The following is a 14,688-nucleotide window of genomic DNA, read 5'->3' as shown; positions in this document are numbered from 1 at the left end:
CATCCTGCCAGCGCATCCTGGCTGCAAACCCCTCCCCAGAGAAGCTACGACCTCTGGTTTAAGCATGTCAGCAGTAGTACAGGGTCTTCCACTGCTGAGGTGTTTGTGCTGAATAGGTTGGCCTAAATTACGTAAGAAAGAGGATACAACAGAATAAAAAAAGGGTGGTCAGAGCTACCCAGCTCTCAACAGGGGAGGCTCCAGTCTTCAACATCCTTTATTAAAGGCTTTTGCAAAAACCACAAATTAATCTAGGATTAAAGCAAATGTGTGTCTAATCAAGCATTTCTCCCCTCAGCACTGGTGACACTGGGGCCTGGTCACTCTCCATAGGGCTATCCTGGGCACTGTGGAGAGTGAGCAGCATTCCTGGCCCAACCTATTCGACGCCAGGAGCACCCCCAATTCTGTTGACCACAGATGCCCCCAGATGCTGCCCAGTGTCCCCTGAGGGCAGGACCTCCCTGACAGAACCACTAATCTAACCTTACCTATAAAATGATAGCAGCTGCCCCCTGGGGAGTCAGTTTGGATTAAATGAGGTAAAAATACAAAGCACTTAGCACAATGCCCAGGAAATGTCATTCAGTGATATCAGCATAATTCCAATAAATTGCAATTTTTCACATTCTTACACCTCTGAAATCCAGATATGTCTTATTGATGACAGTGCTGTCCTGTTCTTAGTGGCAAATAAAGTAACGGCAGATCTTCCAACTGGTAGTGTCTTTGGATGGATGATAGTACAATTGTTAATACAGTTAATGGCAGAGCAAACTCTCTCCAATAAGCCTTAGGTCCCCCTGCACCCAGCTCTGTGCAACAAGATGCTGGGCACCAGGTCAACACTCCTCGCAGTGTGGAAGCCACCAGCAGTTGACAGAATATTCCTTGGTAGCCCAGGAATATGCTGTGAGCTAACAATCAATCACAGAAAGTTGAGTCCCTCTCTGATGCCCTCCCTCCCTCTCTCTTTCTTTATTTCTTTCTGTGTAAAGATTTTATTTATTGATTTTAGAGAAACAGAAAAGCAGGGAGAAGAACAGGAAGCATCAACTCATAGCTGCTTCTCATATGTGCCTTGACCAAGCAAAGCCTGGGGTTTCAAACCAGCAACTTCAGCATCCAGGTCAACACCTAACCCACTGCACCACAATAGGTCAGCACTGATTCTCTTCCAATCAGAGTTTCCCCAGGAGAAATCTCAATCTGGTACTGGCCTCTTCTCAGGACCCCCCTCATACGTTCTCCCAATTTTAATGCTGGGAGAACAGGCAGGTTCCACATTGGCTCCCTTAACAAATAACATCTGTTCTGCTTACAATTATCTTTATAGGTAACTTCTCAAAATGGCAAGTGACATGGGTTTTCCGCTTATGATAAAGTTGCTCATGAAGTATAGTTAGCAAAATAAGAGCCTACTTAAAGAAAATTACTAGGTTAGTAAGTGTTTCTTCAACACTTGATCTTAGCCAAAAGCCCAAGAAGTAATTTATAAGGGTTCCTTTTAAAGCAGATTTAAGGAAAATGCAAAGTTCACTTAGATGTGCAGGTGGGAAGTACTCTCAATTCGATTTCTAAGGATGCTTTAAGGTGCTTCTTTTGTCTCATTCCCAGTTAGAGGCACAGACACGACACTGCCAGTCCAGGCTGTCCACGGCGTGTGTAGAGGCACAGACATGACACTGCCAGTCCAGGCTGTTCACGGCGTGTGCTCTGGACAACCTCTGCCTGCAGGGCTCTCTGGGACAGCTGGAGCTTTCCAAATGGGAAGTCAAGGGGGGTGGCCTTGCCAAGGATCAGGGCTGCCTCCCTTCCCAGCTGATTAGTAAGAGAAGACACCAAATGGCCTAAGCTAACACACTGCCTGGATGAGCTGCCCTCAGCACTTGTGATGCTGACGATTAGCATGCAAGGCAGGGGTCTGAGGTGACCAATGACTACTGCTGATTTCTGTCATTACTGTCCCTCCTGTCTTCTTGTTTTAGCTCTGCAACCCCATCTCCAATGCAAGCACCAACTCCACCCCCATGCTCTGTGGCCTGTGTGACTAGCCCAGTAGGGGATTGGGAGCCTTGATCTGGACACAGGACACAAGGACACAGTGGTTGTGTATTTCTCTTCCAAGGAACCCTCAAAGCTGGCTGGGGCCCTGCACCCTCCCTGTCCAACAAGATATGCCCATGTGCAGTGGGGAGGAGCAGGAGAACCAGAGAGGAGGCTTTCCTGACTCTGCAGTTTGAGCCCTGAAACCTGAGCTGCCGCTATCCCATCCTCCTGGCAGCAGCAACAGGCAAAGTGCCTTTCCTGCTACATCTCAAGTGCACTGGGCTTCATCAGGCACATCTGAAAGAGCCTTCACTGAGGATCCAGTACCTGACTCCACATGCCCCAAATGGCCAAGCCTGGTGCCCACCAAGGAGGTAGGGGCCCCGGGGGGAGCAGGGCAGCAGATGGCTCTTAAAGCAACAGACTAGGCATCATCCTCATCCTTGGAGGTCCCTTCTGTTCTATCCCCAAATCACTGCCTGCCAGCATGTACTCAGGTGCTGGGCTAATGTAAAACCATATTATAAATAGTTGGGTGCTCTGGGAAGGGCTCCCCCAGGAACTTGGACATGAAGTGAGCTCAAGGGTACCCTGAAGTGTTGAGTGATGGAGACTGGGTAAGTTCAAGCGTGATCAGTGTCACTCTGAAAGAGGCAGCACAGATCTAAACTGTTCTAGGCACACTTTGGGGTCTTTGCCGGGTCCATAGCCTTTGTCTAGAGCAGGCGTCCCCAAACTACGGCCCACAGGCCACATGTGGCCCCCTGAGGCCATTTATCCGGCCCCTGCCGCACTTCCAGAAGGGGCACCTCTTTCACTGGTGGTCAGTGAGAGGAGCACTGTATGTGGCGGCCTTCCAACGGTCTGAGGGACAGTGAATTGGCCCCCTGTGTAAAAAGTTTGGGGACCCCTGGTCTAGAGCCACCCCAACCCACTGGGGTAGGCCCTCAGAGTGTCCTGTGAACCTCAGGTACCCAGCCACAGAACTGTGCACAGACTGCAGTTGACTGGACAAGTGGACATCTGACCTATGTTGAGCCAATCTGTTTCCTTGTACCAGAAATCTGGAGAAAGCTCATCCATTTCTGCTGTTGACTAGAACCCTGGATGACTAACCCCAGGAGCCAAGGGCAGCAGGGCAATGAAGGTAGACCCATGGAGAAGAATATACACAGGGTAGCTGCCTGGGCTCCACAGGCTTGGGGTGCCATATCATGAAGTGCAGGGTGGGGGTTCCCTGAGATGCCCCTGCAACCTTACTACAAAGTGCACACGGTGGCTCAAAGGAGCTCAAAGGATTTCTGTCCCTTTAGCATCTCTGCTGTTGGCTGAACAAAGGCTCTCAAAAATGTACACATCCTAATCCCCATAACCTATGACTATGTTACCTTCTGTAGCAAACAGGATTTTGCAGGTGGGATTAAATTAAGGATCTTAAACTGCGGAGATTAGAGTAGATTATCTAGATGGGCCCTACATCTAATCACCTGCCTTGTAAGAGGGAAGTAGAGAGAGCTTTCAGACACAGAAGCAGAGGCAGCGAAGTGACCAAGGAGGCAAAGACTGCAGTGATGTAGCTATAAGCCAAGGAATGCCAACAGCCGCCAGAAGCTGGAAGAGGGCAGAAACGAATTTTTTCTTAGAGCCTCTGGGAGGAGTGTAGTGTATACCTGCCAATACCTTGATTTCAACCCAGAGAAACTGATTTCAGACTTCCGGTCTCCTGAACTGTGAGAGAATAAATATTGGTTGTTTTAAGCCACCTAATTGGTGGTGATTTGTTATAGTAGCAGTCCTAGGAAACTCATACAAGTGCCTCGACCATAATCGAAACCTGAACTTGAGTGAGTGGCCAAAGAAAGGAGGGGAAAAGTGTTTGGGGTGGGCCACAAAACTGCAGGAAAAATAGAGGCAACAGCCCATCCAAGTAGATCAGTATTGGCCTCTTTCAGTCCTAACAGGCAAGCTCTTCATTGGCTAAATGAAGCTTGAAGTACATCCAGCCCTAGGCCAGAGCTGGCAAACTGTTTTCTGTAAAGGACCAGCTAGTAAATATTTTTAGCTTCGCGGGCCATATGATCAGCTGCAACTATACTCAAAAGCAGCAATAGGTGGAAATAAACAAGTGGGCATGCTGGGCATCAGTAAAAATAGATTTCCAAACACAGCCTGCTGTTCCTGATGACCCCCATTCTAGACCATTCCTTTAACTCTGTGCTTGCTGCTTGCCAAACCACTCTGGTTTCCATGAGGGTCTCTATGAGGAGGGCCTGCTTTGACTGTGGGAAGGGGAGAGCAATCTGATGTCACAATCATTAGCATGGAGTTAGCCTCCCGCACCTTCATTTGTTCATTTCATCGCTCATTCCACTATTGACTGAGGACATGACCAGGAACAGCCACTATTCCAGGGGCTGAGGATATAGAAAGACCCAGATCCAGAAGTTGAGACACTGAGAAAAAAAACCCACCTTGGGTCAGCAATCATGTGGCATGCTGCTTTCAAACACGCTTGGAACTGTTCCTACCTGCTCTATGAGAACTTTAGGTAAAGTAGGGCAACATTCATTTGCTCAGCAGATACTGACTTTCTACCTACCAGGAGCCAGGCTGTGGCTTGGCTGCTGAGGGTATAAACACAGGAGGCCACAGGTACACAAGGCCTATGTCATGCCCTGAAGGTTCTCACAGGGCCTGGCAGGGAACACAAACACGTAACAACTACAGATGTGTAGAAAGTGCTGCTCCAGAGGCATACCCGGAGGAGGAAGTGATTAGCTATTAACCAGCTTATCCGGGTATCCAGGGCAGCTATAGCAAAAATGTGGCAGGCCACCTTTTGCTGTTTGCCCACAAGGCATACAGTTGTGCAATCAGAGCAGCTTTCCATGAACCTCAGCATTCTTCTTAACACTTCACTTCGCAGCCTACTGGAGTTTCTTATGACTCCCACTGCTGAGGGAGCCCCACATCTCATAAGCCCAGCCCATGGGGCTGAAAAGGAATTCAGGGTCAGGCCCAACTGACTGGTATGAGAAATAATCTCAGTGGCTCAGGCCTATGCCCTAGGCCTGAATCATAGCTCTGTGTAACTGTGGGTGGCACGACAGTTCACTGGAGGCCTGGCCCATCTATTTAGACCTCCTAACTGAGAGGACTAACTGAGCTCTGAAAACTAGAGGATTTAGTAACAGCTATTCCAGAAACATTGCCCAGGTCAAGGTCAGCCTGCTAGAAGGCTTACCTAGGTAGTAGAGGCGGTGGGAGTGGGGACCTGACTCGTCGGTCTTCTGCACAAACTGGAAGTCATGCGGAGCCTTGTTAACAATCAGGCCTGAGTTCTTGCGGCTGCCGTGGATGATGTTCCGGAGCCCTTCCCACGAGTGCTTCTGCACCTGGAAGCGGGATGCCGCATCCTCCATCTCAACTGTGTCGCCTGGGTCAGATGTTGGTGCCCCAGTGGCCATCCTCTCTGCCCCCTCGGAATTCAGCGAGAAGCTATGAACAGGAAGGGACAGGTGGGAAGAAAGTGAGAAGGGAAGTGGTAACCAAGTTCCACATACAAGCTGCCTCCTCATCAGACACTCTCATACCGAGCCCCATACCGTGCAACCTCCCCTGCCCCCTAAATAATTCTTAAATTGTTACACTTCTCTCAAACATCATGACTGCTAAGACCCAAGCCACCATCACCTCTCAGCTGAATGATGGCAACTGTCTACCAACTCAAAAACCTTGCCTGGTTTTCCCTAGGATGAAAACCAATCCTCACCTTGGCTTTCAACGTTCTGTCCTCTGACCTCTGCCAGACTCTCAAACCTCACTGTCTGTTGTCACTATGCCCCAGGCGGACTGGCCTTCTCTTGGCTCCTCAAACAGGCCGGTCTCCTTCCTACCCCACGGCCTTTGCTCATACTATCCTTTCTGCCTGGAACACCTTTTTCCCTCTCTTTGCTTAGCTAACTTCTAATCAGATCTCTGCTTGAATATCTGTCAGGTTTTAGAAACTCTCTGCCCATCCATACCAAAGCTGGTCTCTCCATTAATCTTTCACACTCTCAGAGAATTCATCACAATGGTCATCTGTCAATCGCCTGTCTCCCCCATGTCTGTCCTGTTCATGGCTGTGTCCCCAAAACTTCATGTGGCACCTGGAACAGTGGGCATTCCAGAAGGCCATAGAAGACACATTTGCCCATGCACAGAAGCCTGAGCACAGAGAATTAATCGCCCACCTCCGCCATCAGCTTGCTGTCCAGCAGGGAAAATTTGTGCCTTACTGGAGACACTCAGAGAAGCAGGCAGATATTCACTGTGAACGTGAGAACTCCAGGTGAGAGCACAGATGTACCCCCCCTCTTCAGGCCATCCCACTCAGGAGCAGCTGCAGCCGTGCAAAGGCTACCTTCCTCCCCTCTCCCACTAGCTGCTGAGCACACTTCTTGATCAGGCGGGACTGGCCAGGCAAATATTTGTTTTAGGGAAATCTAAACACAGCCATGGTGACCCGGCTGTGGAAGAGCCAGGGTCGTCTCTTGAGGCCAGCTGAAGTGAGTGGGCTGGCCCTGCTTTCCTCTGCAAGCACCAAATGTCCGAGGGCCTTGCAGGACACCAGGACAGCAGGCGCCAGGATTAGCAGTTATGCAAACTGAAGTCTGCATTCACTTGTCAGAGTGGGACTTGAAGCTACTGCTGCGCCCACAGCCAGAACAGCATGGACCATGGGCTTTAGAGAAGTAACAGGCAGATCTCTGCTCCTGCCTCCTTCACTCAGGTGCCCTCCAATTCACAGAACCCATTGACCCCTGCCAGTAGCAGACTTCACAGAATGACCAACTGAGGACAAAGGACCCCTGCCTGCCTCAAGAGGCAAGGTGAAAAAGAAACAAGAGAAGAGAACCCGTGGCTTTTGAGCATCTACTGTGAGCTGATTTTCCAAGTTCTAAGGAAATTGAGTTCTAACTCAATTCCTTAACAGAGGGGAGGAGAAATGCCCCTCCTTGCTCAGTCTGACACAACCCTGCCAGAGCCTGCATGCACAATGAGCTGGCATGTTCTGTCCCCTAGTCAGAAGGAGCACAGTAAGTTCAGCTCCGCCTATACTGGCTTTGCAGCCACAGACCACAGCCCAGCAGAGCCTTCAGGGCCAAAAGAGGGTTAGGCGGGGGCCAGCTGAGCACTCCAGAACCCACACGGCCCCAAGCCTTCCTAGCAACAAGCCCAGAAAACCGAGACAGGAGAACAAGTGTCACCACCTAACCCTCCCAAACTCTGCCACCACAATTCAAGCCTTGCTCATAACAGAAAAAAAAAGAGTTTATGACCTCCAGGGCCCCTAAAGGGGACCCCAAAAGCAAAGAGCCCAGGGAAAGAACTCACAAAATTACACGGCTTATTTCCACAGCAAAGAGTGATAAAAATGATCTTGCCTTAAATCGCTACAGATAGCCCAAGGAGCAAAAATGTGATCCAGGAGATGAGAAATGAAATGAAGCATCATGAGAAACTTCCAGGACTCTTCTAGATGCAGTGGGGCAGCCTGAATTCCCAGACAAGTTAAGGCTTGGTGCAACAGCCTGACCCTCCACTCACTTATCTCCTCCCCAGAGGCAAAGCCCTGACTGCAGGAAGAGGCTAGAGAAAGAGAGGCAGGTGGACGAAATGGGTTGCTGGCGAAGCAAGTCTGTGCTAGCTCTATCCTATCCAGCACCAGCCTGTGCTGGGCTTCTTGAGTCAAGAGTTTACACAGTTGGGAAATAAAGTGGATTGCAAGCCTCTTAGGCCAGGTCCACCTACACTTTCCTTCTGCCAATTGGTAGGACACCTTCACAGCCTGTGACACCACCAGCAAACAGCATAGGACCTCCCAGTTCAGTCATTGCCAAGGCCCGATAGGAGTTTTATGATCTCTAAGCTGGTGCTCCAAGAGCTGGGGCCACCATGCCCTGAGGCACCTGCCGGAGACCCAAGTGGGGCCTGTGATGAGAGAAGCAGGCTGAAGGCAAGAGGAACTATGGATTCTCAGCTCTGGCTGCAGGTCTTGGAGAGTTCAGGCCAACCAGAAAGATATGAAAGAAAGGCAAGGGCTGGGTAGGTGCTGGGCAAGGGGAGGTGAGAAGCTAGGAAGGGGATTCATGATCTCAAGGGAGTGGCCTTCAGGACACTTGATATGTCCCTACAGCTAGGGGTTCCCAAAAACAGCAGGCCACCCTCTGCCCTACACATGCTACTCCTGGCACCACTGTGGCCTCCAGCTTTTACAACCAGCCTTATAGAACCAGTTTGCAGCCCAGCCTGTGCCCACCCAGAACCAAAGGCATGAGAGGAGAGAGACATGGGTTCCCATCACTAACTGACCTCCTGACACATTCTCGCATTAGACACGGAGACTGCATGTTCTCAGAACCTGCATCTTAGGACCCAATCACACCTGTTTTACAGAATCATCATGGGGTGTTTTTTTTTAGTGAGAGGAGGGGAGGCAGAGAGAATCCCATATGCACTCCTACTGGGGTCCACACAACAAGCCCACTGAGGGCAATGCTCTGCCCATCTGGGGCTGTTGCTTCATTGCTCAGCAATGGAGCCATATTTTTAGGGCCTGAGGCAGAGGCCATGGAACCAACCTCAGGGCCTGAGGCTAACTAGCTCAGACCAATCTGTGCAGAAGGAAGGGGTGAGAAAGGGGAGGGGTGGAGAAGCAGATGGTCGCTTCTCCTGTGTGCCCTGACTGGAAATAGAATCCAGGACATCTACACACCGGGCCAACACGCTACCACTGAGTCAACCAGCCAGGGTTACCATTAATTTCCTTCCTGCCTCCCCAATCATTTGTACTTACTAAAAGCAAATGAGCCTAAGATTGTTAGAAAAATGATACTGACATACGTCAACTTGGTCAAGGAATTCCTGTGGTCTCTTTAATTCATGCCAGGCCCCAGACATGGAATTTACCAAGTGCATGAATCTTGTGCAATTACCTTCAGTCCTCACTGTAAGCTTGGGAGTAGAGTTCCAGAGTCAGCTCCATCTGGGAGACTGGAAAGTGGGCTCAGAGAAGTCAGATGACCCAACCAATATCACTACACTCTGTTAGATTAAAAACTCACATCCTGGCCCTGGCTGGTGGCTCAGCAGTAGAGCATCAGCCTGGTGTATGGATGTCCCGGGTTCAATTCCCAGTCAGGGCACACAGGAGAAACGCCTATCTGCTTCTCCACCCCTCCCTCTCTCCCTTCTCTCTCTCTCTTCTATAGCCATGGCTTAGTTGGAGCAAGTTGGCCCTGAGCACTGAGGATGGCTCCATGGATTCACCTCAGGTGCTAAAATAGCTTGGTTGCTGAGCAACAAAGCAATGGCCCCAGATGGACAAAGCATCACCATAGGGGGCTTGCCAGGTGGATCCCGGTTGGGGTACATGTGGGAGTCTGTCTCTCTGCCTCCCTGCTTCTCACTTAAGAAAGAAAAACAAAACAAAACAAAAAAAACCCTCACAACCATGTTCAACTAGGCTGATCCTGTCCTCAGGGGACACTGGGCAATCTTTGGAGACACAGGTTGTCATGATTGCAGGTGTTCCTGACATCAAGTGGGTAAGGCCAAGGATGCTGCTCAATACTTCACAGTGCCCAGGGCAGCCCCACAGAGAATGATCTGGCCCCAATGTCAGCAATACCAGGGCTGAGAAACCCTGCACTAACCCATGCTGCCTCCTCATGCAAAACAGCCAGCCAGAACTTCACTTTAGGGAAATGAAGAATTGGAGAGGGATGGGAGGAGCAAAGGAATCTTCCCAGACCTAAGACTATGCAACATCCTCAGGAATCAGGGCTCGTGAGGCCATGCCCCTCACCTCCTCCAACTTCCTGTGTTTGCGTTGTCCAGGCGCAGCTTCTTAACCGTCTGCATTAACCACTTGGCTGATCAGGAGGGTCGGGGAGCCTGCAAAGGGAGAGACCACAAGGCTGCAACTCCCAGCAAGCAATCCAAGGGTGCAAACTCTCACCCTCTTCTCCCCTACCAACTTCCCAGGCAGTCTTCCATGCCTCCGGGGAGCACTCAATGCCAAGGGTGTTCTGATGAGGCAGACAGTTCAGACTCTGCCCTGAAATCTGAGAGGGTGCCTGGCACTGCTACAAACAAGCATCTTTTTGCAAAGTAGTTCTCCCAAGGTGAGAAGTCCCCGAGAAGATGGGAGTATCAAATGACTCCAAGGATGCTACCCACAGACACTTGCCAGAAATGGAATAAAACCAAATTCCCTATTGTGGCTGTTCCCTGATGGCCTCCTGACCTCACCTGCTCCCTTGCCCTTTACCATGATCTCCAGCACACTGGCCTTACTCTCCCCTAAACACACTACTCGGTCCTTCTGCCTGGGACACCCTTTCCGTGTTTTGGTTTTTGGGGTTTTTTTTTTTGTATTTTTCTGAAGCTGGAAACAGGGAGAGATTGTCAGACAGACTCCCACATGCGCCCAACCGGGATCCACCCGGCACGATGCTCTGCCCACCAGGAGGCGATGCTCTGCCCCTCCAGGGCATCGCTCTGCAGCGACCAGAGCCACTCTAGCGCCTGGGGCAGAGGCCAAGGAGCCATCCCCAGCGCCCGGGCCATCCCCGCTTCAATGGAGCCTCAGCTGCGGGAGGGGAAGAGAGAGACAGAGAGGAAGGAGGGGGGGGTGGAGAAGCAAATGGGCGCTTCTCCTGTGTGCCCTGGCCGGGAATCGAACCCGGGTCCCCCGCATGCCAGGCCGACGCTCTACCACTGAGCCAACCGGCCAGGGCCCCTTTCTGTGCTTTTTATACTAGCTGCTCCCTTTTATCCTTTAGGTCCCAATATTACCTCTTCAGAGGTCTTTCCTAGCATCCAGTCCAAAGGTGTTACCTTGTCACCCTCATCACAACACCTGATCTTTCTGCACATCACTCATTTTAGGAGAGAAGCTCTCAATGGGGGCAATTCTGCCTTCCCAGACAGAACATTTTTGTTTGTCATCACTGATGGGGGGGCTGGGGTGATACTGGTATCAAGTGGGTGAAGGTCAGGGGTGATGCCCAACAACCCACAGTGCCCAGGGCTATCCCCCAGAACAGAGAATGATCTGGCCCCAATGTCAGCAGTGCTGACAAGAATACTCTGCATTCATTATTTGAGGGAAAAAATTAGATCCTTAGGTCACGACAGCAGAATAAATCCCTGATGGCCAGATGGTATAAACCAGAATGACCCCCAGGGTCACCTCCTTTCTCCTTCCCCACTCAGTTCACATATTTAAATGTGTTCCACACCCTAGGACCTCAATAGGTCAAATGTACAGAATGCAGTGTCTCCTGGCAGGGAGGAGTTAATGGAATTCCTTAACCCGGGGGCTCTCAAACAGTGCCGATTCTGGTCCCCAGGGGACATTTTTGGTTATAACCAAATGTCACCATGACTGGAAGGTATGCTACTGGCAATCCCACAAAGCAAAGGATGGCTCCCTCCCCCCCCCCACCCCCCACCCCCCCACACACAAAAAGACCTGGCCAGAAATTTCACTAGTTCTAAGGCTGAGAACCTCTCTTCTGGGTGAATGAGCACACCTCACTGGGATGTCAGCTCCACGAGGGCAGACCCACATCTGTCCTGTTCCTGCTGTACCTTGAGTTCAGAGCCATGCCTAGCACATAGGAAGCACTCAATAAACATTTTAGGATAAGTGAGCTTGTCACTGCTCTTACTTGAATGTTGTCTCAAATCAAAGGGACCTCTGGTTTGGTTAGCACCCAACCACATCGTCGATGAGCTAGGTCCCAGGACAACAGGCAGGTGCCAGATGTTTAGGGAAAAAGAAAACAGGATGGAGATCCTGTGGAAGAGGTGAAACAACATGTCACTGTAAAGAAGCACTGGCTTTACTCTCAGTGCAGTAGTGAAAAGGGCCCTGGTGTCAAGAGAGATATGGGTCCAAATACTGGCTCTGCCACTTCTGGGCTGTGCAATCTTGGGGAAGACACTTAACTTCTCTGTGCCTCAATTTCCCCAGCTATAAAATGAGACTACAGTAGGGCCACTGTGAGGATTAAATGAGGTTGTACAAGTAAAGTGCCGACACAGCAGAAACTACATACATGACACTAAGCAAATTATTTAAAACCACACCACGGGGAGAATCGGGCTTCAGAGACAGAATCCACACCATTCACTAACTAAACACCAGGCACTGTTAGGTGTGGGAGGCTGCAGCCACGCCTCCACTAAATCCATCTGGAATCAGCACTCTCCCCTTTTCACCCCCAGTCTTTCAGGGGGTTCATACAGGCAGAGCTGGAGGAGGATGAATGTTGGATGGAAAAAAAAAAGTCTCCAGCAACAGCACACAAAGCTGCAGCTACTGGCCTGGGTCCCAGCCAACTGTCTCTGTGGGCAGTGAACCCAGGGTTGAAGGAAACCACTTCCTGCCAACTTCTAAATCTTTTAGAGCAGGCAAGTGAATCCCACCAACCCACACCCAGCTTCCCTGGCTGCCCCGCCTCAGCACAATTGACCTTCTAAAGGGTCCAGAAAGCCTCCATTCTGGCTGCAGGTATAGGACACAAGGCTTGACAGAGTGAATGTCAATAACATGGTGGGTTAATGGAGGGGCTGGCTAATCACTCACTCACTCTCCTTCCACTGGGGAGTCCCAAGTACCTTATTCTCTCTACCTGGTATCCCAGCCCTGTATGTCCTGAACCACACCTAGGAGAAAAGTCCTCCCAGGACCCAGTTCCCCCAGGACCCAGCCAGGGATGACGGAGATTAGTGAACACAGTGCACATCTGGGCTTTAGTCCCAGCTCCTCGAAAGCAGGTTGGTTCTTTCCCCTGAGGCAAAGAACTTTTTTGCGGTGGGGGATGGGAGGATTGACAGGGGTAATGGCAAGGGGAAGGGGCCACTTCCGACGGCTCAGCGGCAGCATCGATGTCAGGAAGTATCAGGATGGTCTGCGGCTGTGTGGAAAGAAGGTGACCGGCCGGACTGGCGGGGTGATGGGGGGAAGCTGAGAGAAGTGGCTGGACCCTGAGGGAAAGTGGAAGGAGGGAGGCCAAGCGCTGGGGAAGGAACAGCACGCGGGTCAAGAAGATAGCTTCTGCTCTCATATTAGAGGGCATGTATTTGCATGGGAGGTGGAGAAGGTGGGGACGTCCAGAGCCTGTAAGGAAAGGGGGCGTTCTTGGGTTGCGGCCACACCCGGAAGGGGCCAGAGCCAGGTGACTCGGGCAGCGACGGGATGGGTGGGGAGGCGAGGCCGGGCCACGGAGAGGCTGAGAGGTGGCTCGAGCAGAGAAAGGGCGGGAGGGGAAGAAGGGGTGAGGAGACGAGGCGGAGAGGAAACCAACACAGGGACTGGAAAGACCGGGAGTGAGGTCCACAGTGGGGCCGGAGTGTACGGAGGCGGGAGCGGAGGGTACCGGGACAGGTCACTGACGGGTTCAGAGTCGCGGCTGAGGCAGGACGGGGCGCGCGGGCGCTGCTCACCAGGGCTCGGGGCTGGCGCAGGGCGGCGCCCAGGCTGGCCAGGACGTCCCGGGGCCGGAGGCGCCTCAGACTCGCGGGTCCATGCCCGGGACTGCGGCCCCGGAAGTGGCGGGCGCGGGGGACTCTGAATCTCAGGTTCCTTTGACCCGGAAGTCGAGCGGCCCAGGGGGCGGCCTGGGATTGGTCACCGCCCGGCCGGCACCAAGGCTTCCGCGGCTCTGGGGGGACCTGCGGGCGCGGCCCTTGCGTGGGACATCTCATGGACGGTGTCTTCCGATGCACTGAGAGACGCCAGGCAAAGATATCCCCATATAATTTGGTATCGCCTAACCACGCGAATATATTTCCTACTAAAGGAACCTCGCCAAATCACATCTGGCAGTAGCGTTGGTGGTATAGTGGTTAGCATAGCTGCCTTCCAAGCAGTTGACCCGGGTTCGATTCCCGGCCAACGCATACAACGGTATATGTTTTGCACTTAGTGTGGTTTTTTTTTTTTTTTATAGCAAATAATGGCTCGAATTAGAATTTCAGTTAATTTCAAATAATCTTTTAAATTAAAAATTTTCAAAAAGACAAGAGATAGAAAATTAACCTAACCAAAATTTCCATTATAGTTACTTTGAAGTAAATATTAAATTCCTGCAATAAAGAAAAGTGAGCGTACTCCACCCGGGATGGAATCCGGGATCCTTTGCGTGTGAGGCGAATGTGATAACCGCTCCACTAAGAAATCAGCAGACTGCAGATCTTTTTGGATTGCTATAAATAAATGATATTACAAAAATTATTACATGAGAGTTTCTGAAATGAATACTGTATCATTTGATTGGGGTCATCCAAGATGATTTCTGTTCTTCCTAAATACTCTGTTGGATGCAGTGGAAGCTGGTGAGAGGAAACATCCAATCAACACACATCTTTATTATTACTTTATCTTCAACACATGTCCCATTAAAACAATCAAAGACTGAAATTGCTCACAAACCCATGCTGAAGGCAATGTTTCATTAGTTCTTCTAATACAATCTTTATTGAAAATATCACCTGTCTACATGTTGCTTCAGCCCAAACCACTTGCTGCAAGAACTTTCTGTAATTATCATCTGCACTCTAGGTTCAATAAATTCGGAAGGT

General features: G+C 50.8%; 1 protein-coding gene and 1 non-coding gene across 5 annotated transcripts in view; one reads left to right on the top strand and one right to left on the bottom strand.

Annotated features, from left to right (window-relative positions):
• Positions 1 to 13,686, bottom strand: part of DPP9 (dipeptidyl peptidase 9) — a 41,504-nt gene extending 27,818 nt beyond the window's left edge. For 2 of the 4 annotated variants that reach the window (XM_066275218.1, XM_066275245.1), the window contains exons 1-3: positions 13,552 to 13,686; positions 9,902 to 9,990; positions 5,294 to 5,547 (exon numbers count right to left, since the gene is read on the bottom strand). In XM_066275218.1, the coding sequence (XP_066131315.1) occupies positions 5,294 to 5,547; positions 9,902 to 9,957 (310 nt within the window). In that variant the 5' untranslated portion in view covers positions 9,958 to 9,990; positions 13,552 to 13,686. Of the gene's footprint in view, positions 1 to 5,293; positions 5,548 to 9,847; positions 9,880 to 9,901; positions 9,991 to 13,551 lie in introns of those variants that run through there. The other 2 variants (XM_066275236.1, XM_066275228.1) reach the window with 2 other exon arrangements.
• A 249-nt stretch (positions 13,687 to 13,935) lies between these two features.
• TRNAG-UCC (transfer RNA glycine (anticodon UCC)) lies at positions 13,936 to 14,007 on the top strand. Its single transcript has one exon. It is a non-coding gene; the product is annotated as a tRNA-Gly (tRNA).
• The last annotated feature ends 681 nt before the right edge of the window (positions 14,008 to 14,688 follow it).

Source organism: Saccopteryx bilineata, chromosome 1, assembly GCF_036850765.1.
Source record: "Saccopteryx bilineata isolate mSacBil1 chromosome 1, mSacBil1_pri_phased_curated, whole genome shotgun sequence".
NCBI lineage: Eukaryota > Metazoa > Chordata > Mammalia > Chiroptera > Emballonuridae > Saccopteryx > Saccopteryx bilineata.
This window is presented reverse-complemented; position numbering and strand designations above follow the sequence as displayed.